This window comes from Botryllus schlosseri, chromosome 9, assembly GCF_051294905.1.
Source record: "Botryllus schlosseri isolate E-star chromosome 9, Bs_hap1, whole genome shotgun sequence".
NCBI classification, from domain to species: domain Eukaryota; kingdom Metazoa; phylum Chordata; class Ascidiacea; order Stolidobranchia; family Styelidae; genus Botryllus; species Botryllus schlosseri.
The window spans coordinates 23,701,607-23,728,292 of NC_137244.1; the positions used below are offsets into that span (position 1 = coordinate 23,701,607).

Consider the following 26,686-nt stretch of genomic DNA (forward strand, 5'->3'; position numbering starts at 1 on the left):
TTGACGAACTTATGCGTATGGTAGATGTAAGCGGCCATTAGCTACAATTTCGCACAATACTATAACTCGAAAAAAAAAGAAATATGTCACGTCATCGGCTATTGCTATGGTATCCATTAGCGAGTCCACGATCTCCTGCGAATACATATTCATATGCAAATGAACTCTTATTAAAACGAATCAGGTGATTTCAATCACACCATTTCGCATACGAATGATTAAAAACCTATATGCGCGAGATGGCGTGCCGCTTTCCAGTCGATTCTCGCTAATTGGAAGCACTGATAATACGGATTGCGGAATTGCAAATGAGCCAAGAAATATTAGAGATACGATCGGCATTTCATACAGACGTTTAATAAACTAAGTTAATATTGTAATAATTTATTTTTTTACACGTGAGTCTATTCCAAACCAGAAACCCCTAAATTCCTCAAAAGTGGGAATTCCCCACCGGTTGGTAACCACTGCATTAGAATATATTCCAAGATATATTCTAATGCAGTGGTTACCAACCGGTGGGGAATTCCCACTTTTGAGGAATTTAGGGGTTTCTGGTTTGGAATAGACTCACGTGTAAAAAAATAAATTATTACAATATTAACCTAGTTTATTAAACGTCTGTATGAAATGCCGATCGTATCTCTAATATTTCTTGGTTGCCCGACATATGAGCATGCGACACAATGGAAAGCGACAGTTCAGCATGGAACACATCAGCATGCGTCACTTCAGCATGTGACTGTATAACCCAAAAACTTACCCTAACCCGAAACATAGCCTAAACTAACCTAACCTAGCCTAACCTAACCTAAACCCTAACCCTAACTCAACCATAAATCCAACCCTAACCTACCCCTAACCCGTAATTTAACCAACATGCTCATGTGTCGCATGACAAATTGTCGCATGCCGAAGTCTCGCATGCTGTAATGTCGCATGCTCATATGTCTACGGACCTTTTACATCACTACACAATCATTTTTCGACAGCGAATCAAATTTCCATTTTCCCCGCCAATCCGTGGATCACACTCATTAGCTGTATTAGCCAACATCAAGGCGTCCATTTTTTATGAGAAATAACCGGATTTCATTAATTTACAATGCGTGTTGGAGGCCGGCACATCGTAACGTCGCTTCAATACAAGCAAGATATAACGAATTACAATGATGCTTATGTCAAATAGAGATATTACGTGATGATGATCATGCTACCAAAGAGCAGAAAATTATTTCCAAGCTCAAACAAATTATTAAAATATTCATGTAACTACAATTTTAACTACTACGATTTTAAAACTACCTTGGTAGTTTAGGAAGTGAAAGTCACGATAAGCGAAATGCAAGTTGTACGCGACAGCGATCGAATATCATTCGTTTTTATATTGATATTGGAATAATTAACATTATTATTATTTTCATTCATACCATGCCCTGGCAGTTAGGGCATGAAGTAATAGGGTTTGTATTTGCGAGTTTGAGTCGGATGTAGGCCTACCGATCGAAATCTCTGCGCTGGTAGATTGGGGACTCGATTAAACTTTTTCTTATTATATTTCTCCACGATAAATATATATGGTATATTCTTACTAGTATATTTTTATTTCATTGCTGGCGCGATAGGCCGACCTCAAAGCCTACGCATCTAGAAAGGTTTCACCAGCTAAACATCACAGAAATTCGAAACGGGAATGACTTTGGATCACGAGTGTAATTTTACATTGGTCACTCCAGCAAGTTTATTATTTTGAGTCCTGTACTTGCAAAAACACATCCGCGCGTGTTTTAGGTAGATTCGTTCTCTGTATGTGATGTGCAGAAGTATTTATATTTTTTAAATCTATATATTTTAGCGGGAGCGTTTTTGAACTTAACAAGGTTATGGCGCAGTCAGCAATTAGTGCGGAGCGGATCGACAAATTACCTGGTCCGACTCCGATTCTGTTTTTCAATTTTCTGGTCCGGCCCCGGCCGTATCAGGAAAAGTACTAATCCGGCCGGATATCCAACCCGGCTCCGGTCCATGCTCCGCTCCACACGGTACGGTGGTTCGGCATATTTATAAATATGGTTCCTTTATTTTCGCACTCAGTTGGTGGTTACTTGCGTGTGGTTGTTACTTTCTTCTTTACTTCCATTCAGTGTGCATGCCTCCTCTTTACATCGCCTAGGCCAAGGTGGGTGCCTGATTCCATAAACTACTCCAAGTCGCTTCGACATCTTCCTGTCTTTTCATTGTATCGCATTTTTGTGGTGTATTGAACTGATAAAATTGCTAATAAACCAATGATGATAATGAGAATCTTAGTAAACTGTTTCATGAGATCATCATCTCATCACCTATCTCAGTATAAAACACGAGTTAAAATAAGCACAGACCAACACCGGCTTTTGCGTGAAATCCGCAACGCGGTAGTTAGGCCTATGTGTCAGATCAGCGTAGGCCTACATCTCTACCATACTCAACCTCGATAACGAAATTACTGCCCTAATCATTGAGTGGGACTTGGCACAGCGTTCGATACTAAAATCAAGATCTAGGCCTACCGTCCAAGGCAAGTTTTTGCAACTTTTTTTACTGCTTCCTAAATACTCAAAAATTTTGTAGTATGGTGTTTTAAGCTATTTGAAGGATTCATAAATTGAAACTTTTTGTAACTTTTTCGATTTTTCATGCAAATAATTGGAAGTTTTTTCAATTTTTCATGCAATTTTTTTTATACTGGAAATATTTGGCAATATATGTAAAGCAAATAGATCGCTTGATTATTTCACTGTCGTTTAAACACGAGGTCCTTTCTGATTAGACGGACATTCAGGCTATAGACCGCCGAGCATTACATTTTCACTGGGTCAATTTTTTCAGGTTATTGATTTTGTTGAAGTCGCCAACAATGAGTTTTGCTACAGTGCCTTTGATACAGATCGATTTGAGCATCTCATACCCTAATAATTTCAAGGAACTTGTCCATATATGCAACTTTTTAGTGCAACTTTGTGAAAAATAAATGCAACTTTCCATGGACTGCAACAAAAACTTGCCCTACTCATGGCCGATCTAGGTATGGAACATCGTTAAAATCAATAGAGACCAGTACCGGTTTTGCTTGAAATCTGTTAGCGATAAATGGCGAGTCAGCTCTCACTCGACTTACGAAACGAAATTACCACCCGCATATAGTCCAGTGATAAACTTAAAACTTATTGGTACAGCGTCCGATACTAACATTATGACTTACTATGCCAAATGTCATGACCGATCTCGGTATGGAACATCGTCAAAATCAATGGAGACCAATACCGGCTTTTGAGTAAAATCTGTTTGCGATACATGACGGATCAGCACACTTCAAGTAGCAACCCTGAAACTTGAAGCAGTGTTAAATACCACCATCACGACATAACATACCAAGTTTCAAGAATTATCATGTTGCGAAACACCGTCAAAATCGACTTCTACCAGCAAAGGTCTACCCAACGTATAGGACGGTACAGAGTATACAATATACATACCATTATCACATCACACTGGCAGGGCGACTCCCAAGTTGCCCCGCTTGCTCAGTAATTTGATCACTAGGAGAGAGTATAGTTCACCGTTTCTTTATTGTGAGCGGCTTTGAGAGATCAGACAGTGAAAGTATAGAAATTAATTTCTATAGCGAAACACAGAAGATAATTTTCTTTTCTTAGAGACTTCGCTATATATGAGCATTTACAACCGAAAGGACAAAAGAATGCGATTTTCGCCGTGATTTCGGTATATACCGATTGCTGAGCGTCTATAAATGGTAAATCACTGTTATTGAACAGAATTTTAGGTGGGGCAATACCCCAGTTGCCTTATAGGACGAGTCGCCACTGGCCATTTCCATGCTTCTGAGAAAGAACTGAAATTGATTTTTTCTATGTCTTTCTATTTTCTAAATTAATTAAATTTTCAATCATATGCGAAATCAGAAACTGATTCCAAGCGAATTCGAAAAAAACTGTGTAGCTCTAACTTAATTTGGAAAAACTGAACATTGCGTAGTTGATTCTCCTAGTTGCGATATCCTTGCCTGAGAGATTAAGCTCAACAAGTCCATGTAGTATGGACCCGATAGCAAATCTAACAAACCCTGTGTAGCGTGTCTCGCCTTTCCATTGCGCCTGTCGACAACCAAAATTAAATACGACATAGTCCCAATACCGAGTAGTAACAAACCATTAGATTCTTGTACTGCTATTGCGAAGTTATGCAGCTATACAGAATATAATTCATTCACCTTACATAAAATTATACCTGGCGCTTCAAATAGCAGATATATTGGAAATTGAATAATATTTTCATATTGAAATATACCTGTATTTGAACTCGACTTACAATCGATCACAAAACACTACGTCACCGCCAGATATTAGAAAGAAAGATGAAAGGCACACAGAAAACCTAGATCAGGGGTTTTCAAAACTTTTTTAACCGCCAACTCATTCGATTAATCTGCATGAATGGCGTATCCCTTAAAATTAACGTAGTATATATACTATATAGTGTACTGTACAGTGTGTACACAATTGAAAAGACAAATCACAACAAACTATGTGTTTACATTTTCAAAAATCACTTCAAACATTAAATGTGATGGATGAGCTTGACAACGCTGCTCACACCCGTAAGTGGAGAATGATGCTTTAAACTGCACCTAATTTCATTCAACTTCTTTCCTGCTTGTCCCATAAACTGTTAAATATTTGTTTTAGAAAATTGTCACAGTGCCAAAAACTGTTGCTTGCGTACACAAGACATTTCCCCAGTGTACACCAAATTGAGAACTTCTGCCGATGATGGATTAAATAAGAGGGCCACATAGTTTTAATAATACTGGAGTTTCCCGCAGAAAAAATATACATATCGAAGAAGGTATTGATTAATATTGCGGTCAGGCTTTCGAAGAAGTTATTATGCATGGATATTGGATATGGAAGGTACTTTATTATACAATATTAATCAAAATGTAACACATTACTGAAGATAGGTTTTTATCGCTTGTTCAATTTTCACGCGGCATAACGGACAATGCCGTATCGCCTGCGTACACTCTATACAGCAGCACATGTGATTACAAGGTTGGTACAGCATGTCTGCCTTGTTAACGTAACAGATTTTGCATAAGCTCTCCTCTTCAATCATGGAGAGGGTCTCCTGAAAAAATACATAATTGAATATTCAGTACACTGTGGAATTGATGAGATGATTATATGATACCAGACTATTCCATGAAGCTTCTATCAGCTGAGCAGATGAATGTGAAATGGCATACTGACTAAAGGGCCAATGCAAGCAATCTTATCACATACAATATGCTAAATTATTCATAAAATATTATTACAAAGTTATTGATACTTTGGCATTAACAAAAATACTTGCGTTTGTATAAATGTAGTAATACTATGCGGTACCCAGTTCACACGGAAATTTAGACGAAGAAAGACCAGTTATGATTTTTGGTTTACGGACAAGCAGGCCAACCATATGTCCTCTTTTCTCAAGAAATGTGAATGGTGCTGCAAGGACGCTCAAAAATGCCCAAATGTCCTCTTTGCCCGAATTTAGAGTTGCTTATACTTGAACAATAATTTAAGGATAAATGTTGCATTCATTTCCAAAAAATTACTGTTGCCAGGAAACATGCCGAATTGCTGGTTCAAAGAGGTTTTTCCGACAAATCGCCCGCCACGCCCTACCTTGTTGATTGTTTTTGCAAACATTGCTCGACGTTCTCTGTAACATCAGGGTAACATGCGAGGATATGTCGCGATTTTTGTGGGCAAGTCCAAACTTAACGAAAGCACCGCTAGTCGTCTCCGCAGTTTCGTAGTTTGACATGTTGGTTTCAAGTTCAAACTTACGGTTAGTTAAGTTCAAACTTGCGCCACAAAAATTGAAACAGAACCTCACAGGACAAGACTTCAGGGAACCGCAAAGTATTCATGGGCTCAATCTGAAAAATAAATTCGATTTGTTGTTTTTGTGTCTGATGGTGCTGAAAATATGGCAGGCGTGCGGTCATTGTTGCAAATGTTACTTTACAAGTTAATGCTCAGTTGATTTATGTGCCTTCATCATGGAATTCAAGGTCTGGGCAGAATGAGTACTTTTTTTCGCAAACCCTAACTTGTTGCATGGAAGTGGGTGGAATAAGAACAAAATAGTATCATTACCTGCATTGTCTCAGCAGTTTGTTGCGATCCGATTTCTTCCATATTGGTTGCTGTATGAAAATCAAGAGAACTGAATCAAAATTTTGAATTTTCATGATTGTGAGACATGAGAAGCCAATTATAATGGCGCAGAGGTAGTCAGTAAAGAACTACCTTTTCGGAGTACTCGACAGGACTTTGGAGCAGGAGCCCCGGAGCCCGTGTTTTCACCGGAGCTGGAGCCAGCGTTTAAAGGATAGCTCCGGATCAGATGTATTTTATAAGATGCTATGTAACTACTATTGACTGAATTCACAAATTGTTGCCTCTCTTGGTCATCTTTTCTAACCACGTTGCTGCAGATTTGACCAGGGTTGTAAAGACTCGACTCGAGCGACGATTTTTGGTGACTCGACTCGAGGCAATTTGTGTATTGACTCAACTTGTACTCGAGTTATTGTGCGTGACTCGAAACAAGTCACATGACTCGAGACTAGGACGGCCAAGGCACACATTTCATTGTAACTTCACAGAATAGTGAAGTCACCACATGATTGGTATTTTGTCTATCGGTCCTGATACTTGGAAAATCGGGCCAGAAACTGTTAAGACTGAGGAACATTACGGTATTATGAATGCGAGCCATTCTATATCACTCGAGCAGAGTTGAAAAAGTGGGTTGAACCGAATTGAACTCAAAACTGAACAGTGAACACTATGACTTGAGCTCAGACTCGACCCTCCCGACTTGACTCGGTGGTGAATTGAAAATGAGTCGACTTGACTCGAGTCAAAACTATAAACGTGAGACTGACTTGTGACTCGAAACCTTGCGACTACTGACTGACCCAATAGATAGGCTAGTTTTCATATAGGAATTTAACGGAGCTGCATCAGTGTTGTCAATGAGATCTGGAGCTGGAGCAATTAAACATTTATGCCTTGCTCCAAAGTTCTGGTACTCCAGTGAGATTCGCCTACTCACACTAAGTACTGAATGCCATAAAGTCTTCGAATACTTCCATTTCTACAGAATAGTTTAGTCCAAAATACAAACTTTTTACACATTGTATTTTGAAAAGCAGAAGGTAGTTTTGGGATAAATTTGCATCACTTTACGAGTGAAATTGTCATGAGAGATAGCCTCGGCAGCACGGTAGCTGAATATATTTTCGAAGGTTGTACCTAATTGTAGTATCGTTAATCATTTTGCGTCAGTCGCAAAAAAAATCTTGTAATTTCAAAAAGTAGCCAACTCCAATAAACTGCTAAAGGCATATGACCCCACGACCAAATCTACGGTTTTAAACTACTCATTTTGGTACTATTCATACCTTTCATTTACTGCTTACAATTGGGTTTGAAATACCTTGGAAATTACTACTTCTACTTGTAATTAAGAAGAAATTCATGGAATTACTTCAACTTGAGTAGCAACACTGATTACTTTGACCACCTCTGAAGTGGCGCGGTTTCAATGCTGAAAAAACTGATCGATATTGAGGACATGCCGAAAGAAATGCTAGGATTTATAGCATCGAACTGAGTATCATTTTATAGTATCTTATGTATCTGTATCATGGTATAAAACTCACCCTGTTCAATTGCTGATGTTTCACTTTCATACATGTTGACGTCTTCCTCGTCACTGACGTCGATGAGGGAAACGTTGTACTTACCTGATCCCGGCGCGCTTCTTATTGATGAAATGTTTGATGGAGTAGTCATGCTGCTGTATCCTGAAATTTTATATTTTCAAAATAACATCAACACCATTGACTGAAAGCAAATCCAGCTGCATTAAGGAATAATATATAACACTCACAACTTCGGCGTTTCCATATCTGTCATTTCTTCACGCATATGCTTATTTATTAAGAATTATAGGTCATTTTCATAATATGCGATGCCCTATTTCCTATCACCAGTTTCATGGACAGATGAGCTACTGCAAAGACTTGAATAGAGGGTTACATTTTAACCAGATTTGCAGCCAAATCCCTACACATCAAGAAGATCAATTTTCATGAAGTCATAGAGCGTACAACTTAGTTTTGAGACCGGCTTTGAGCAATACATCGTCTTTTGTCTGTTAATTCAGCAGAATTGAAAATAATCCATGCTTGGTGTTGCCATGCATAGGCTACCAAACAAGATTTTGTTGTGTAAGCGCTTCCAAAGTCAGACAAACTCATTTGCCTACAATCTTTTACTAACAGAAATATTTACAGATTACAGCATTGCAGATAATGTTATAAAGAAGGGGAATGGCCAGTCAAATGATAGCTAAGGAATAAATGCATTGAGCACAACAACACTACACTACACACGTATGCCAACTTACGACATTCAGAATCACACAAAAGACAGCCGTTGCAATACAAACCATACGAAGCAGGGGTAGCTAAGAATCTACAACTCTAAATATCTCTGAAGTCAGGAAAGAATGCGATTCGCGTTAGCATGCAGCGAAACAATTGCATGTATTCTTTGGAAGCATCTGGTAACAAAAATTAATGATGTTATGAATTCAAATCAATCGGAAGTACCCATGATATAGCTGTAAGTAATTCACCATTTAATTTACCCGAAACGTAGCATTATACAAACATTTGCTATTGCTGATATACGGTACACAAACGATGACAATAGATTACGTATTTGTGAGAAGATTATGAAATCATAGGTGAATAAACTGGGTGGACTTATCTGTCCTCTGATTTTATGATGCCACAGTAGAATGAATCGCATCAGTTGTTATTTTGGAATTGATAGTGGTGATATCAGAGAGTTCTATATATCCCTGGGTGATATGTGGTGACAAGTGACTCACAAATGACCACATTGCTCTGGAAGTAGCAAGTGTGCCTTGTGAATCATATTAGCTAGCTGGCAGTGCAAATAGAAAAGTGTGAAAAGAACACATCAATATTCAACAGATGATATTTTAGTTACATTAGTTTTAAAAGGTTATATGGTGAGGACCCAGAAACCACAGAAACTACATCTGCCAATCAAATTAACGAGGACACCAAAGTATGCAATTACGTCATAAGAATACTAGAAACAGAATTGAAAGTGGTAGAAGATATGATATTTGTTAAAAACAACTCCCAATGTAACTGATCGATTATCGATGAAGCGTAACTCAATTTGTGACAATGGCAGAATCGTTTCAATTTTCAAGAAAACAAAATGAGAAATAATCTCCTGCACCAAACCATTGCTATCATATATCACACTAGCAATGGTCCGGGATTCAAGAGATTACAGGTAACCAGAACATAAAGAACTAGCAACAATCTAGCGCAACTCGATTAAATGGCAATGGCATAATCGTATTCCTTTTCAAGAAAACGACATAGGAAATGACAATCTCCTGCACTTTAGCACCCTAGCAGACATCACACTAGCAATGATCCGGGATTTAGGAGATTAGCATTAAGCAGAACATTGTGAATCAACAATCGAGTGTAACTTGATTTATGAAAATGGCAGAATCACATTCGTACAACCAATCGAGGTTTCAAGCCTTTCACAGTAGAATATAGTAATGAAACTATAATTCTCGGCGAAAAATTACTCGCTTCAGCAATCGAAAAAATCAACTCACTACTCGACTCGAATCATTAGAAATAATTCTCGATTCAGACTCGACTATAAGAATCACCGTGCCCAGCCCTAATGATAACCTCCCGCCCCAAACCACCGCTATCAGATATCACACCAGACATGGTCCAAGATTCAGGAGATTACCGGTAAGCAGAACGTAGACAACTAACAATGGTTACACCGTCAATATACTCATGCCGTGAAAAGCGGGAAAACATTTTTAAACAGCGTAACTGACTTGACGACACAGTGCCGTACGAGCTCGGCCCGGCCTGGTCCATATCCGGGGTCGTAACATCACGTATTCCCGACAATTCTGTCTCTCTCAATTCCTTCTCTTTATTCATGACATCGTCCAATAATTCAGCCATGGAGTCGCAAATTCCGTCAGCCATCAACGTCGGAGTCCGTGAAATAACTCTTTCCTCGATTACAGCCTTGACCTAATGACGTGATCAGGAAACGATGGTATGAGCCAATGCGCCACTACGCCAGTAGCTCTAACCCCTTTTGACTTGGCGGCACCCTAGCACTTCGAGTACCTCGAATGAAAGATTCGGGAAGCTGGTGACTATCAAAAACCTACGTCATATCGCTATTCAACCACAGACTCAGATGGCGGTGAGTAAAAAACGGCCATCACATTCGGCCAAGCCTCAATATCACGGCCTGTGCATGATTTGCCTGTCCTTGGTGCTTACTGTATGTCAACGGCAACCTTATTTACCAAATTTCAGTAGTTTGATTCAACTTATTCCTCGTTTGTTCTATAAACGTTAAATCATTGTTGCAGAAAATTGTCACAGTGCGAGAAAAACGATGTTGCTCGCGTAATTGCTCCGAAATTAATGTCACGTGCCTCTGTGCCTGACCAAGTTTGAGAGCCGTATAATGAAGTATTCAGTAAATTTTGTACACAATAAATTCGATCAAACAACTTTAGACAGCTAGTAGAGCATTGGAAAGGACATTGGATATCAGGGGCGGGTCACTTCTCCAGTCCAGCCTGATATGGAAAATGAAGTACTTGGCGGGCCGGATTCCCGAATCGATACATTAAGCAGGTATTTATCTACCTATACGAAGGATATATTGTATGGAAATTTAAGTTTGAAGCATAAGGACCATGTACAGCACTCAATCAATTTATGAACGTAATATACTTCAATAACTGTTGAAGTCAATGAGACATCTGTGGTCGATCAAAGTTGTCAACAAATTCCTTGCATTCTGGCCACATGCCGGACGGGGAGAGCCTTTGTATGAACTAAAGAACAACAATACTAGTAGTAGTGGGATGGGAGATTAGCCGAAATACTATCGCAGACCGCATGTTGCCCGCCCCTGTCGTTCAATAGACTCTGCAGACTTACGGCGTCGAAAGCAAATCCCATCATCAGCACATTCCTGACGTTTGCATCGTTCTTCAACGTTTCTTTCACAAGTTCCTCGTTCTTGCGCATCACCTCCTGTGCAGGCATGAAAATGTGTGAAAAACAAAGAATCTACCATCGCCAGTAACCAGGGCTGTGGAGTCGGGGGTTTCGTTAAAATTTCTCTCGATGATGTCAGAAGGAAGGTTGAAGTCGAAGTTAGAGTATGTTTAAAATGCTCTGACTGTGACTATGTTTAGATATACCCGATTTTTTTCAAATGTTGCTACAAAGTGCAGTTACAGTTGCAAAAATTATCCAGTATTTCATGTAACTTATACACTTAAGTTCTTTCTGCAAGCATGATTTTTTTCAATCAAAAAGTAGGTCAATTATCGACAAAAGTAATAAATGTATAATTCTCCGAGTACATTCCCAGAATTGTTGGAGTCTGAGTTCCATGAATTTAATATTAGGAGTCACGATCAGAGTTGGTAGATTCAAAATGTCTGGAGTCCAATTCGTTTGTAAAGTGAACCAACAGCACAGGCCCGCCTGTAACACTTACCCTTGGATCGACTATCCTCACAGGGCCAGCTTCTTCATTGCTAGACTCCTGGTTACGGCCGCTCGGTCTTCTCAGGTTTTCCGTCACCTCCCCCGGGCCGGCCAAATCGAGATTGGCGCCGTCCTGTTTCGCGATGATCGGCCGCGCGAGACTTGGGTTTGCTGCCAGATGCCCCATCACGAAACGCTGGCCCTTCTGCCGCAGCAGGAACTGGCAGTTCGGGAACCACTTGGCGTGTTCCACGAACGGGTCGTCTTCGTAGTCCCAGTTTTGGAGGCCCCCGTTGCAGTACCAGCATTTCACGCGGTCGCGGTCTCCTGCAAGGCGGTTGCGCGAGATTGCAATGGGAGGTGGGAGAGAATAAATTCGAAAACTTACGGGCCATGCACAATGATTTGGGCAGGGCTGTAATGACTCGAGTCATTTTTCGGCAACTCGAGTCGTTTTAAGTACCGAAAATAACTCGACTTGTACTCGAGTCATTGCGCATGACTCGACCATTGGACCAGGTCATATGACTTGAGACTCAGACGGCTGATACAGGCATTACATTGTAACTTCGAAGAATAGTAACAATATATATTATTAGTATTTCGTCTATCAGCAATAGTATATGAATGTCAGGGCCAGAAACTGGTAAGAATGAGCAAAATTAGCATATCATAAATACGGGTCATTTGATATCACCCAAGCAGACTTGTAAACATCACTTGAACTCGGAACTAAGCAGTGAACACAATTACTTGGACTCAGACTCCACCCTCTGCACCCAAACTTGGACTCGGAACCTTGTTGATTGGTTACAACCCTGGATTCGGGTACTCAAGTCTGAATCAAGTATTTGAGAGTTTATTTTTTCGTGACTACTGAAATGTTACGCTCATTGCCACTAAAAGAGAATATATCGATTCACGTCAAAGATACATATTGGTCATTTCAGGTCATTCAACAGTTATGACGTGATAATGAGTGATACTCGAATACTCGACACAGAATTGAATCACTCAAGTACTCAATTTCGTCCAGCCTTAAAAGGTCAAATTTGTGGCACAAAGCAATGCTCGATTGCTATTGACCAACATCGTTCATATGATTATGACGATGTTCGGGTCAACCAGAATGAGAGTATTCAATTGTTTAAACATCATAAAATTATTATACAAAGTGATACACCAACCTAGTTTGTGCCAACAGAAAAAGTTTGTGTACAATCTAAGAATAGTACATTGAGCTTGAGCGATCTGTTCGCCTCTATTATTCAAATTTGTACACCTGTGACGTCATATTCGGAGACACGGCTGCTTATATACAAAGTTCTTTTCAACTCTTTACAACGGTATCTGCTGGATATTATCCCTGACGAGTGTTAACCGACAATATTTGGGTTTATTTCAACATGAATATGGTGAATCATAGGCAAAAAAATTCAAATAATCGAGAGACAGCGCTATTTACAATATTAGATTGCAATTAACTCCACTAAAACATGAATATGAATGCTGCAACGCTAAGTAATCATACCCAAAAAGAAGAAACCCGCCTCCGCGATCTGCTCTGGTGTTGCTGCCAGCCTTCCCGTAGGCCAACGCCGATCGAATGTGTCAAGTCTTGTATTTTCATTCCTCATATGCGGGTTAGAAGGGAGCCTGCAAGTCATAACAACCGTGTTACAAAAAATCTATGAGCATTCACACTCGATTGTATAAATATCATGGAAATAGATTCCATATAATGTCCTTATGGAACCAACTCTGCAACACGTTGAATTATCTATGTATGATGGTTGGCTCAAGTAATTGGAGGTCTGAAAAGTTAAAAATCAAACTCCTTACCTATTCGCTGTAAGCATCTGACAAGTGCCAAGCATAACCGGCTGATTCAGTCGATCCCTAGATTCCCTACAGCAGGGGTCACCAACCTTTTTGCAACCAAGGGCTACTTTTGGGTACTGATTGAATCGACGGGCTACCATTTACTCCCGCCGTTTACCCGTACAAGACTGAATTTCCGCTTTAATATTCATAGCATTGGGCAGGAATCACATTGCGGTACTACTTCTAAGAGAGTCTTTTAAATCACAACATCTCATTTCAACTAGGTAGCCACTAAGACTTTTTAAGAAATCACGAATTACTTCGCACCATGTTTATATAAATTATATAACAGTCAGCTCAAATTTTAATATAAATCATGTCACACATTAGACTGGACATCATGTCATCTGTTTCTATATCAGTCAGTGGGAGGCCTGGCATTTCATGCTATCAACTAGTGCGCTGTACTCTTGTAACTTGACACTGCAACTCTGAGTGAGTGTTCCGGATGTTCATTAGTGAGGCGTGTTCTGTGTTTGTTTTTGATGAAGTTCATGTCCGCAAAGGCTGATTCACAACCATAAGTTGAACCAGACACGCTTGCAACCTTCATCGCTGCTGCGCATACACCACTGTACTTTTCCGTGTCAACAAGGCACCAAAAGTTTGCTGCAGCCTTGTGGGCTTTGAGGTGGAGGTCATTTTGCGGTGTTACTATTTCAATCTTCAACTGTTCAGTATCGAGGCATGACAGATTTCATGATACCTGACAGCAGCATCGATTACAGAAAGTTAGAAACATGATATATTGGAGATTGAATAATATTTTCATAACGAAATATACCTGTATTTATACTCGGCTCACAATCGATCACCAAATACTACGTCACCGCCAGATATTAGAAAGAAAGATGAAAGGCACACATAAAACCTAGATCACGGGTTCTATAAACTTTTTGAACCGCGAACTCATACAATTAATCTGTATAAATGGCGTATCCCTTAAAATTAAGGTAGCATATAGTGTACTGTAGTGTTTACACAATTGAAAAGACAAAATCACAACTAGCTATGTATTTACATTTTCAAAAATCACTTCAAACATTTAATGTGATGGATGAGCTTGACAACGCTGCTAAACCCGTAATTGGAGCATGATGCTTTGAGTTGCAATTAATTTCATTCAACTTCTTTCTCGCTTGTCCCATAAACGGTTAAATACTTATTTTAGAACATTGTCACAGTGCCCAAAACTGCTGCTTGCGTACACAAGAAATTTCTCCAGTGTACACCAAATTGAGAACTCCTGCCTATGATGGATTAAATAAGAGGGCCACATAGTTTTAATAATACTAGAGTTTCCGGCAGAAAAACATGCTTATTGAAGAAGGTATTGATGATTATTGCGGTTAAGCTTTCGAAGAAGTTATTATGCATGGTCAGGCATGGATATTGGATATGGATGTTACTTGATTATACAATATTACGGTAAGTCAAAATGTAACACATTACGTGAGATAGGTTTTTATCGCCTGTTCAATTTTCACACGACATAACGGACAATGCCGTATCGCCTGCGTACACTCCATACAGCAGCACATGTGATTACAAGGTTGGTACAGCATGTCTGCCTTATTAACATAACAGATTTTGCACAAGCTCTCCTCTTCAATCATGGAGAGGGTCTCCTGAAAAATACATAATTGAGTATTCAGTACACTGTGGAATTGATGAAATGATTATATGATACCAGACTATTCCATAAAGCTTCTATCAGCTGAGCAAATGAACGTGAAATGGCATACTGACTTAAGGGCCAATGCAAGCAATCTTATCATATACAATACGCTAAATTATTCATAAAATATTACTACAAAAGTTACTGATACTTGGCATTAACAAAAATGCTTGCGTTTGCATAAATGTAGTAATACCAACCATATGTCCTCTTTTCTCAAGAAATGTGAATGGTGCTGCGAGGACGCTCAAAAATGCCCAAATGTCCTCTTTGCTCGCATTTCGAGTTAGTTGCTTATACTTGAACAAGAATCTAAGGATAGATGTTGTATTCATTTCCAAAAAATTACTGTTGCCAGGAAACATGCTGAATTGCTGGTTCAAACAGGTTTTTTCGGCAAATTGCCCGCCAAGCCCTACCTTGCTGATTGTTTTTGCAAACATTGCTCGACGTTCTCTGTAACATCAGGGTAACATGCGAGGATCTGTCGCGATTTTTGTGGGCAAGTCCGAACTTAACGAAAGCACCGCTAGTCGTCTCCGCAGTTTCGTAGTTTGACATGTTGGTTTCAAGTTCAAACTTACGGTTAGTTAAGTTCAAACTTGCGCCACAAAAATTGAAACAGAACCTCACAGGACAAAACTTCAGGGAACCGCAAAGCACTCATGGGCTCAATCTGAAAAATAAATTTGTTCTGTTGTTTTTGTGTTTGTTGGTGCTGAAAATATGGCAGGCATGCAGTCATTGTTGTAGAGGCCTGGCATTTCATGCTATCAACTAGTGCGCTGTACTCTTGTAACTTGACACTGCAACTCTGAGTGAGTGTTCCGGATGTTCATTAGTGAGGCGTGTTCTGTGTTTGTTTTTTAAGAAGTTCATGTCCGCAAAGGCTGATTCACAACCATAAGTTGAACCAAACACGCTTGCAACCTTCATCGCTGCTGCGCATACACCACTGTACTTTTCGGTGTCAACAAGGCACCAAAAGTTTGCTGCAGTCTTGTGGGCTTTGAGGTGGAGGTCATTTTGCGGTGTTACTATTTCAATCTTCAACTGTTCAGTACTAAGGCATGACAGACTTCATGATACCTGACAGCAGCATCGATTACAGAAAGTTAGAAACATGGTACTAAACTGCGTTGAGTGTAAGAGAGACAAGCTGTGTCAAAAGATACAATACGTAATGGGCATACAGATATTGAAAATCCTGTAGTACTTCACCGCTATCTGCTACCGAATAGTAATGTTGTTTACTACTTTGGCATAGTCCTGGACGTCGAGCTGCCATAACGGAACCCCCGCCATTTCAAGAAGACCGTGGATGACATTCCGTCATGTCGCCTGTATGGGCAGTGCGCCGTATTCTACGTCTTCGACATATTGTGATTCTATATTACTAATTGTAATTGAGGATATTTGATATCATCATTTCAAGTGTTTATATATATGTATTGTCATTTGTAAGTTATGTTTAGTGTGATTTAAACAAGAATAGCTAAATCAATCAATCTATATTTAAAAGCTCACTGGTAATAATCTGACGAATATTGGTAAATGCTGCTATTCGATCTATTTTTAAAACAGGGTCGCGAGCTACTCATCTGCTCCTCGCGGGCTACCTGGGGCCCGCGGGCACCACGTTGGTGACCCCTGCCCTACAGCATTCAAAACTTCTACTATATGCTACAACTGGAGCCCAATAAGATCACGCAAAGTATAGTGTCATTGTTAAGCTTTATATTTGTGTTCAATGATGATGGATCCCTTCTGAAACTCTGAATTCGTTCGCCACTTGCATAAGCACCTTTTCTTTTTTTTTGCTTTTCCTCAATGAAAACAAGGCATATAGGCTACAACGGTTTTCTTCGCAATAAAGCGGTCACGCTTTTGAAGTTTTTGTGAAGCTGCTGTTGTTTGTTCATCATATATTTCGTAACTCAGCATGCCCTGGATTATTCTTAAATCATTATTTGCCAAGCTACCTACAATGCGCTTTCAGAATCACCGCCATTAGCATACTCATTGATCACCTAATCAGCAAGCTGTTGCAAACATTGAGGTATAGCGAATTAGCCGATCAATAGCAGAGGTTTCGTGATTACTAGTCTTCTCGTCGTTCTATGGTCGGTAGCACGCCCATTCTTCGACAGCTTCTTTCAAATGCTTTGAGGCTCATTGTTGTTTTTATCAGTAATCTATAGAATGAGACATTGCAACGGAGCATTTTTAAGATTTTCCAAATTTTGGACAACCCTAATATGAACTTATCGTGTGCATGCGTATGAGTCGGTGTACTCATATTCATATTTCTAATTACTGTGATACAGAGACTATTCCGCCAAGTTCTCATGACACAGACTTGATCACCTATGACCGGAATATTATGAAGTATCAAAAATGTATCGAATACGGTACCACCAGTCAAGAGTGGAACATAAAAATATCTCATTCTGCGCTATGACATACTATGCCTAAACACAAGCGGCCACACATCCTTGATCCTGGTCAAGCATAACAAGCTACCTGCATGGAAATTGTCTCTCTCTTTCTTCCTTGGTCTCCGGACGAATTGGGAAGGGTATGTTTCGCGCTTCACGACCGTGCACCATCAAACAACCGGGGAAATGAACTCTGTGCTCCGACTGCAAATGAAAATAGGACCATTGCAACCGAATTTTGTCGCCAAAGAGCGCAACATGGTCGGAATTACAGGCAGATGTCGTCAAGGAATTCAACATTGGTACTCAATGATAAGTAGAAGTATGGCCCTAATTCCTACGAAATGACCAGATCCAAGATACGACAAAATTGCTTCAAGTGGAAGTAGAAAATGAAAAGGAATAAAGTGAGACTAACGACACTACTACTAATGGGTATAATTTTTTTTTAAAGATATTCAGTCACAAAATGATACTGGGGGTATTTCGCACGGTCCTCATGGCGATTTCGTTCATATTAGTGATGCAAACATATCCCAAAACTACATTCCATTATACAAAATTTTGAAGTCAAAAGTAAGTAGCTTTGCCTAAAAAACTGTTAAGAAGTAGTGGTTGTATCAGAATATATACACTTCAGTCAGTAGTGAAAGCAAAACCTAATTGGGTACTTGGAAAAAGATGGAGTACTTGATTATTGGCAAATACTGTAGAAATTTGTCAGGTGTTGGAACATATTGGGTAGAGCAAGTAACGCATTACTACTTACGTACGGTACTCCATAAAAGTAAGGCTACTTCGTTACGGACCGCCCAGGTTTACAGGATACTTTTCTCATAATTTTCGATTACATAACTTCTAGTGCAAATATCGGTATTTCAACACAATACTCGGATATTGAATCTCGTTTGTTACGTGGGGTCGTTAATTCATATCAATATTACCGCTGCATCATGGTCCAAGGCCCAGTTTCTGAGAACGCCGCCACACGAGAAGCATTGGGTTCGGTCCATATCACCCAAATAAAAAAATCCGGTTTTTGCCAAGGAAGCCGGCGATACATTCGACTGCCTGATGTTCCAACGGACAAAAGAAGCCAGCCTGGACACAAAATTGTTTACGGTTGTATAATCACATTCAATATTTGGTAACTCTAATGCCACGAAACCGATTTCTCATTAATGACAGTTCAAAGTAAGTGCGGGGTACCTTATTTGCACAAGGCTAATATCGTGACGGAAACTAATTTACCCACCAAATCTCCTACAGAAACTTAACATTATTCATAATGTATATATAATTCTACGACGTAAATGTCCTCCAGAATTCGTTTTGATAATTCCAGCGTCAGAACATTTTGGTACAGTACGGGGGAAAGAGCATATTGTGACTATGGAATGAGCCATGATCGCAAATTATATACAATATGAACTTAGAAAAAATGATCGTTCAATCCAAACCCGTACTTGTATACTATCCAAATAATATCATCGAAAAAGTATAAATCTTAGATCAAAGATTATACTCAGAGGAGCAATTCATTTTGTAAACTCTACCAAAAGAAACGAGGCTTACACATACCATGACTGTTACAGCTCACATCGACAGAATGCTATATGGGCGTTAGCGGTTCAGAGTTTCTTTTTCATTACTAACACGATGACGGTTCTCCATTTCACAAACATGACGTAAAAGGAAACAGGAATCACCATTGATTCAAATGGAAAGTGAACCCTTTTATAGCAGTACCAAACATGACCGAGAAGTGTTGATTTCGCATATCCAGACAAAATAACTAGGACCAGGGTGAGGTAATTGGATCATACATCGTCACCCTCCAATTTACATCGGAGAGAAATAAAAGGTATCGAATCAAACAAGGAAGTGATAAAAGTGTAATAACCTGTCTAATTCTCGATTGAGGAACAAGTTCTCTAGATATCGCCGATGGTCGGATGACACCACTCTAGCCATCTGCCATTCTGCAGGTGGGCGGCTTGGCTGTGTGACAGCTGCTGGTGTAGACACGCCAGAACCTATTATCAGAAAAGACTCTTGGAGTTACAGAACATTAATGTATAATGGAATCACATATTCATATTGACACAAACCCAGCTGACTCTCGTCAGGGGTCAGGGGTAGTCGTCAGCAATAGTAGAGAATTCAATAGAAATTTGTACATTAACAAATATGATGTCACTGGCATGAAAATTCGAATAATCGAAGCGAACAGATGGCTTCAGCATAATGTACACTATTTTTAGATTATTCATGTAATCTTTGTTGGCACGACCTAGTTTGGAGCATTTGGATAAGTATAAATAGTACTTATCTTAAGCTTAAGTGACGTCATATTCCGTGATAAGACTGTTTACACAAAGTTATTTTCAATTCTTTACTAGTTGCCGATGATTACCGCTGGCAAGTGTCAGCCTAAAATATTCATGTTTATTTCAATGTGAATGCATTATTCAATCGTATATTGAACCTATTATTAGTTCGGTAATTTTTGAAAGGGCATGTCTTCAAAAAGACACACTAAAAAAACATGTTTTTCAGTGAACGCTAAGAAAAATTAAGTGGCTCTTGTAAATGTAAACCCATGTTTGAAATTTCCATAACGATGAGAAAGTCTACTTCCACACATTTTAGAGAGTGGATATGGTTACGTGGATGTAAAGTTGGATTGTTGTAAGAACACAAATTTAGAAATTACACATAAAAAATATAATTAATGCTATTTGAGGTCGTCAATTTCCGGGCATAATTTGAAAATTGACTTGACACTGTCAAACACACATATTCCAAGGTGGGTGTCTGATTTCAAAGACTACTCCAAGTCGTTTCAATATCTTTTCATTGTATCGCAATCTTTTGGTACCGGTACATTGAATAAATTACATTTTTAATAATATATTGAGCACAACAGAAGTGAAGTACCATTGCAGGTTGTTCTGCGACCAGTTGGTACCAACATCATTTGTGTTGCTACACAAAAATAATCAAGCAATAAAATATACAGACACATCGACAGCTAGGAAGGAATATGACATGTTTATTTCAATATGAATGTATTATCAAATGCAATATCATGCTTCGTTTTCTTGTGAATATTCTACAGTTGTCATGTCGGGTTACATAACTATAATTAAGGTGATAGAAAGGATACTGTTCAGCAATCGGTGGCCGGGCTAAGATGGCAGTTTCCACCAGACCTTATGAACATGCCAAAAATCTCACCATGTCTCCATCGACTAGCATCAGACTGGCCAACGCCTCTTCTTTCATCAGAATATTGTCTCTACAAAGATAATATACCATCAATAGGGCTTTATTCTATGTCATGATGTATTTTACCACAGCGGGAGTAAAAGATGAGCATAAAAAAACATCACAAGGCTAGAAACAATATTATCATTCAGCATCTCTACAGCAAAGTCTAAAAACAGAGAGACAATAATCGACTTGTCAGAATTATGTATCCAGTCAAATTAAATGGAATAATTTTCAATATCAATAGGTTATTCGTGATAAGATTAAATTCAGGATGATAAACCACTATAAATGGATCGATTCAATGGACGGATTACCTTGAGGCTATTGCGAAGTGTAAATACGGTACATTAACGCTTCATGACTGTTTCACACATACTTTAAAAAAAATTTCATATCCGTCATTCTGAAGCAAGCTTCACAAGAGACCATATTTGGAGCGAGTTTAAATGGATGATATAGCTGCTAAAGCGTTCTTTCCTTTCCAAATTTTATAAACATAGTTATTAAATTTACAGGTTACCTGAAAAATAAATATGTGTACACTGTACAGTGTACAGTGTACAATATATTTGACTCAATACGAATCAGTGGTAGCAGACAAATTCCAAGTTGAAATTTCAACCACTTAATAAAATACCAGTATAGACAGTGACGAATTCCGTCGTGATCAAACATGGTGTTCCAGGCATGGCCGAAGGAAGAGCGGTGTATAGATGTAATTGGATCTTATTCTACACTAATTTTCCAATTGTTTTCAGGTATAAGTCTAAATGCATGCTTTAGTGGTTATTAGGGTTGTCCATAATTTCCAAAATCTCAAAATATATGCGTATCCATGTCTCATTCTATAGATTATTGATAAAAAACGTCAATGAACCTGCAATAAGCTCACGGGAAAGTCGTTAACATTTGTCTAAATGCGTTTGAAAGTAGCTGCCGTAGAGTGGGCGTGTCAGCGACCATAGAACGGCAAGCAGACTAGTATTTACGAAATCACGGCGTTTGATTGGCTAATCTGTTATGCTTTAATGATCACGACGTTGGCGGCTTGTTGATCAGCTGGTCAAGGAGTCAGCTAACGGCGGTGATTCTGTAAGCGCATTGTCGCTTGGTCCGCAAATAATGATTAAGGATTAATTCAGAACAAGTTGAGTTACAAAATACATGATGAACAAAGAACAGCTGCTTCACAATATCTTTAAATACATGACTGGATGGCTTATTGTGAAGGTAACCGTTGTAGCATGTATGCCTTGATTTCATTGATGGAAAGCACAAAAACAAGCATAAAAATATTGCAGAAGGCGCTTATGCAAGTGGCAAACGAATTTCTATTTTCAGAGGGGATATACCATCATTGAATACAAATATAAAGCTTGAGATTGACACTGCTTTGTCTGATCTTACTAGGCTGTTGTCTTGGTATATAATTGAAGCCTTGAATGCTGTAAGGGCTGGATGAATCTGTCATTTATGCTTGGCACTTGTCAGATTATTGCAGCATAAGGAATCATACCCGTAAGTGCTCTCAAAGTCCTCAATGATGTCGTGCAAAGAGGTCTAAAGATGAGCACAGACTATGCTGGTGGGACCAGCAAAAAGACAGTTTACTTGCATTGCTTAGCATGTCCCTAATGAATCTTAGGTCATTACCGGCTGCATCACGACTAGTGCTTGAATTAAACCAGACATGGACATAAAAAGGATGTATTGAAGCGGTGTGGTAGTTACACTCTTCTTCAGAAATCCAATGTAAGCTACTTGGTCGAGCCACATATCTTCTGAGCATACAGAATCCATCTCACATGGTATGCTGCACCAGTTTGGCGATGTCTAATATGCTTTACCTGCACCCAGAAGAGCAGGATCACTTGGCGTAATCTCAAGCATATCAGATAGGTATTTCTGGAATCTGTACTTAGCTCTATAAGTTCACAATCATTCGCTGTTTCACCTCTGTCATCCCTGCAAGAGGCCATTGTTGCTCTAAACCAATCGGTACCTATAGTTTTAACACTAAAACATTCAATGACCAGATGTCTCATTTTATTATAAACTCACCAACATACAATGCGCTTACCGAATCATTGCCGTTAGCGAACTTCTTGAACTAGTAGAAGCACATAATCAGCAATCCGCTGTGGTCGTGATTATTCAAGCATAGCTGATTAACCAATCAAGAGACTTGATTTCGTGATTACTAGTCTTCTCGTCGTTCTATGGTAGCTAACACGCTCACTCTACGGCAGCTACTTTCAAACGCATTTAGACAAATGTTAACGACTTTCCTATGAGCTTATTGCAGGTTCATAGACGCTTTTTATCAATAATCTACTGAATGAGACATGGATAGGCATCTTTTTTGAGATTTTCCAAATTATGGACAACCCTAGTGGTTATGCTGATGTGTTCAATTTAGCTCCAGGATCTTATTTTGATGCAGATTTTACTGCTAGAATAAACCCTTTCTAAAGATCAAGCTGAAGCTAAAGTGAATTCTCTACGTCAAATATACGCCATGCTTTATAATGCATCTGTCTATTTCGTGATCAAGCAAGTAGCAAAAATAATTTTACCAAGTTACCACCAGCACCCGTTTGCATCACGTTGAATAAGCTCGGAATTGGGACGTTTCCACAATCTCTACCCGAAACCATTGGACATTCGTACCTGCAAAATAATCAGAAATTAAAAATTTCAAGACATTAGTTGAAAATACGATCCTAGGCTACAAAGACGGATCCTAGGCTACAAAGATGCGAGTGGTCCATGTCACGACTTACTGGTGCCATCTATCCTGAAATGCATTGTCGCCTAGTTGCCAATTTTCTATTGACTGCCCACACGCAAAACACTTCACGCGATCTCGATAGCCAGTGAAGGAGAAACCCGCCTTAGCAAGGTTTTTTCTGATCAGCGGATTTGTTGACGGGTAATTTTGGAAAGTTGATAAGCGATAGGACTCGTTACGTTGATCGCCTGAAAATGTAATTGACGAATAAATATGTTAAAATATCTTCACAGAATACCAGTTGATATTGATTTTAACAAACAGAACCATTTCTGTAATGTGTAACATAAAAGTAGAATGTAGACCAAAAGTAGTTAAAGAGACATCTTTCTGAAAACTTGAAGGAAACTTCCATACCACAACAGAAATTGGTTTATAGTACACTTAAACATGAAAAAATATTCAGTCCCCTACCTGGACGGATATAGACACTTTGCTGGCCAGGGGGGTCCCGGGAACTGTCAATAATCCTACCGTCACTCTCTGTCTCAGAAGTGCTGAGGAAAAATTAATGCAATGAGCAAGAGCAATGTTACAAATTTTGATACAAATTCAATACAAAGATTTCATACAAATGCATCCCATATAAAATTTACAAGGTACAAAATGTATTCGGGGTATTTATGATCATTGGTTTCTGAAACATCCCATGATATGGTTTATAGGAGCGGTTCCTAGGCAAACACATTCCATGGATGGATAACAATGTTGCTTCGATTTCGCTCTTATACTCAATGCCTTTTTTCTCACCTATGTCTTGAAGTTATATTATCCCGCGAAATATACGAATGCCCTGCAAAATATTGAACACTTGAGACAAAATGATTCTAAACAGACAAAGAGTTTGACATTTACCATGATGTGGCATTTGCCTCTTTGGTGGCGCCTCGAGCCATATCTCAGGTTTCTCAGAATATGTTATATGCTTCTCAACAATATATGATCCAGACTCTTGAATTGTTTCTGCACAAACTGACCCATACACCCCCCTTGCATATAGTTCTGTGGTGCATTGTTTTTTGTGAAATGCAGGATTGGTCTCTAATTTCTCAAATTCGTAATAATCAGCAGTACCAAGGTGTTTTTCTTCTTGAAATTTCCATGAATTTGCGATACCATTATCGTCTTGATGTTCATAACGTACGTCAACTCCTCTTTTTCCAAGTTTTGAAGTGATTATTGTTCTTTCGACAGAACCAGCTTGGGCCGAGCTGCGATCGGTGAGACTTGATGGTTCGTTGAACAAGATAGAATCATTAGCGTAAATGTTTTGTAACTTTTGTATATTTTCAGGAGAAATCTTCAAAAGTCCTTGCAGAAAGACTCCTTCTGCATTATCAGGTGACAAACCCTCACTGATACGAGATTTAGTGTAGTGTTTGCGAAATTTATGTTCCGGAAAGTAGGAATTCAACTCCCCAAAACTATTGTGTCTCCGCAACGGAAGCTGGGCTTCTGCACGCAACACTGTAATCATTAGTTGCGAAAATTGTAGCGATGTATGACCTTTGTGGAAGTTTATCAATGAAACCAGACCGCCTTTGAAGTTGGGCAAAAGTAAGGTTAGTAGGCCCAATATCATAATATATACAGCCGTGTGTACTCCAAAAATTTCATGGTCATCAGATACGGGAACTATTTCAATACCCATATCAAGAAATACGCCAGACTTGCGTATTATACTTATCTCATTATATTTACAGGTGCATCCAACGAAGGGGACATTTAATAATGTGAAGGGATTAGTGGATTTTCCAACTTCCAATTCAGAGTGGTGCTTTGCGGTTATTTCTGTTATTATCACAGCAAATTTGTGACTCATCTCCTTTCTTTTGCACAGAAGGTCGGGTATTTCTTCCATGCGGTTGATATAAAAATTTTCATTGAATTCCAATATAGCGCAAGAATTTTCAGGAACGCTATCATCAGATATGTCTTTGTCTCTACCAGTATTTGAATATGATGTTGAGCATTTTCCTCGGGAATTGGTGATCGACTCGTCAGTAACGCAGAATACGACAGACGCCACATGAAATATTTGAGCAGTTGCATTCCCTGAAGCTCGTATTGTAATTGCTTCGCTCATATTGCATCAAGACCATCAGAATTTTTTCTTGATCAATAAGCAATGAAATATTTATAGGAGAATAATATTATAATAACTGTTGATAAACTTTCTCGAAGAAGGAAATAATATCCTTGTACGTCAGTGGTTCACAAACTGGGGGCGCCCCCGCTCCCTGGGGGCTTGAAAGCATCTGAAGGGGGGCACAAAGCAGCAGTCAACTGCTTTTTTTTCGCCCTTGGCGCGATTTACCTCCAGTTCATAGTTATTGCTCTGTCTCTAGTCCCAATTTCTTATTTTAGAATTCTCTCATCAACAGTCATAACCTTCCGTGCCATCAAACGATCCGTTTGGATTGCTAGCATTCTGGTTGCATTTTGTGATATGATGATAAGGGGCGCGCGACTTTTTTCAATATCATAAAGGGGGCGTGTCTAAAAAAGTTTGAGAACCACTGTTGCATATGCAATAGCTTCCAATATAAAAAGGGGGTCCACTGCCTACACTACATTGAATCTCACTCTAGTCATTATGCTTCACAAGAGTATATTTTCACTGTAATCACAACATATGGCCTAAGGAACGATTCACAAGAATATATAGCTTAATTAGCTTTTGTAAAAATCATTATTCCATTCGATCATATATAGCTAAAATGCATAATTAGGCATTTACAAACTCGACCTACATGAGTAAGATTTTTGTGTGCGGAAGCACAACTTTAATTGATTGTGTCATTGTATACTTGTACTATTAGCCTATGTAATAAATTCCACATCAACATGTTGCCAATGTAATCATTGTCTGATGCAATATTTTTTGTCAC

The 26,686-nt window shown here is 39.1% G+C and overlaps 1 protein-coding gene across 1 annotated transcript; it reads right to left on the reverse strand.

Annotated features, from left to right (window-relative positions):
- Positions 1-4,196: 4,196 nt before the first annotated feature.
- LOC145445822 (baculoviral IAP repeat-containing protein 2-like) lies at positions 4,197-25,913 on the reverse strand. Its single transcript, XM_080323962.1, has 16 exons — positions 24,651-25,913; positions 24,546-24,588; positions 24,210-24,292; positions 23,788-23,983; positions 23,581-23,674; positions 20,969-21,029; positions 19,632-19,764; positions 18,673-18,829; positions 17,814-17,932; positions 13,260-13,384; positions 11,739-12,055; positions 11,171-11,266; positions 10,036-10,240; positions 7,781-7,924; positions 6,207-6,256; positions 4,197-5,187 (listed from the first exon to the last, which is right to left on the reverse strand). The coding sequence occupies exons 1-16, from the start codon at positions 25,879-25,881 to the stop codon at positions 5,008-5,010; spliced, it is 3,234 nt and encodes a 1,077-aa protein (XP_080180088.1). The 5' UTR covers positions 25,882-25,913; the 3' UTR covers positions 4,197-5,007.
- Between the last annotated feature and the right edge of the window lie 773 nt (positions 25,914-26,686).

Coding starts and splice junctions, on each gene's coding strand:
- LOC145445822 (XM_080323962.1), bottom strand. CDS start 25,881: ATGAGCGAAGCAATTACAATACGAGCTTCAGGGAATGCAACTGCTCAA. Junction 23,675..23,787: donor TTTCAGGATAGATGGCACCA/GTAAGTCGTGAC, acceptor ATTATTTTGCAG/GTACGAATGTCCAATGGTTT. Junction 21,030..23,580: donor CGGGTGCTGGTGGTAACTTG/GTAAAATTATTT, acceptor TTATCTTTGTAG/AGACAATATTCTGATGAAAG.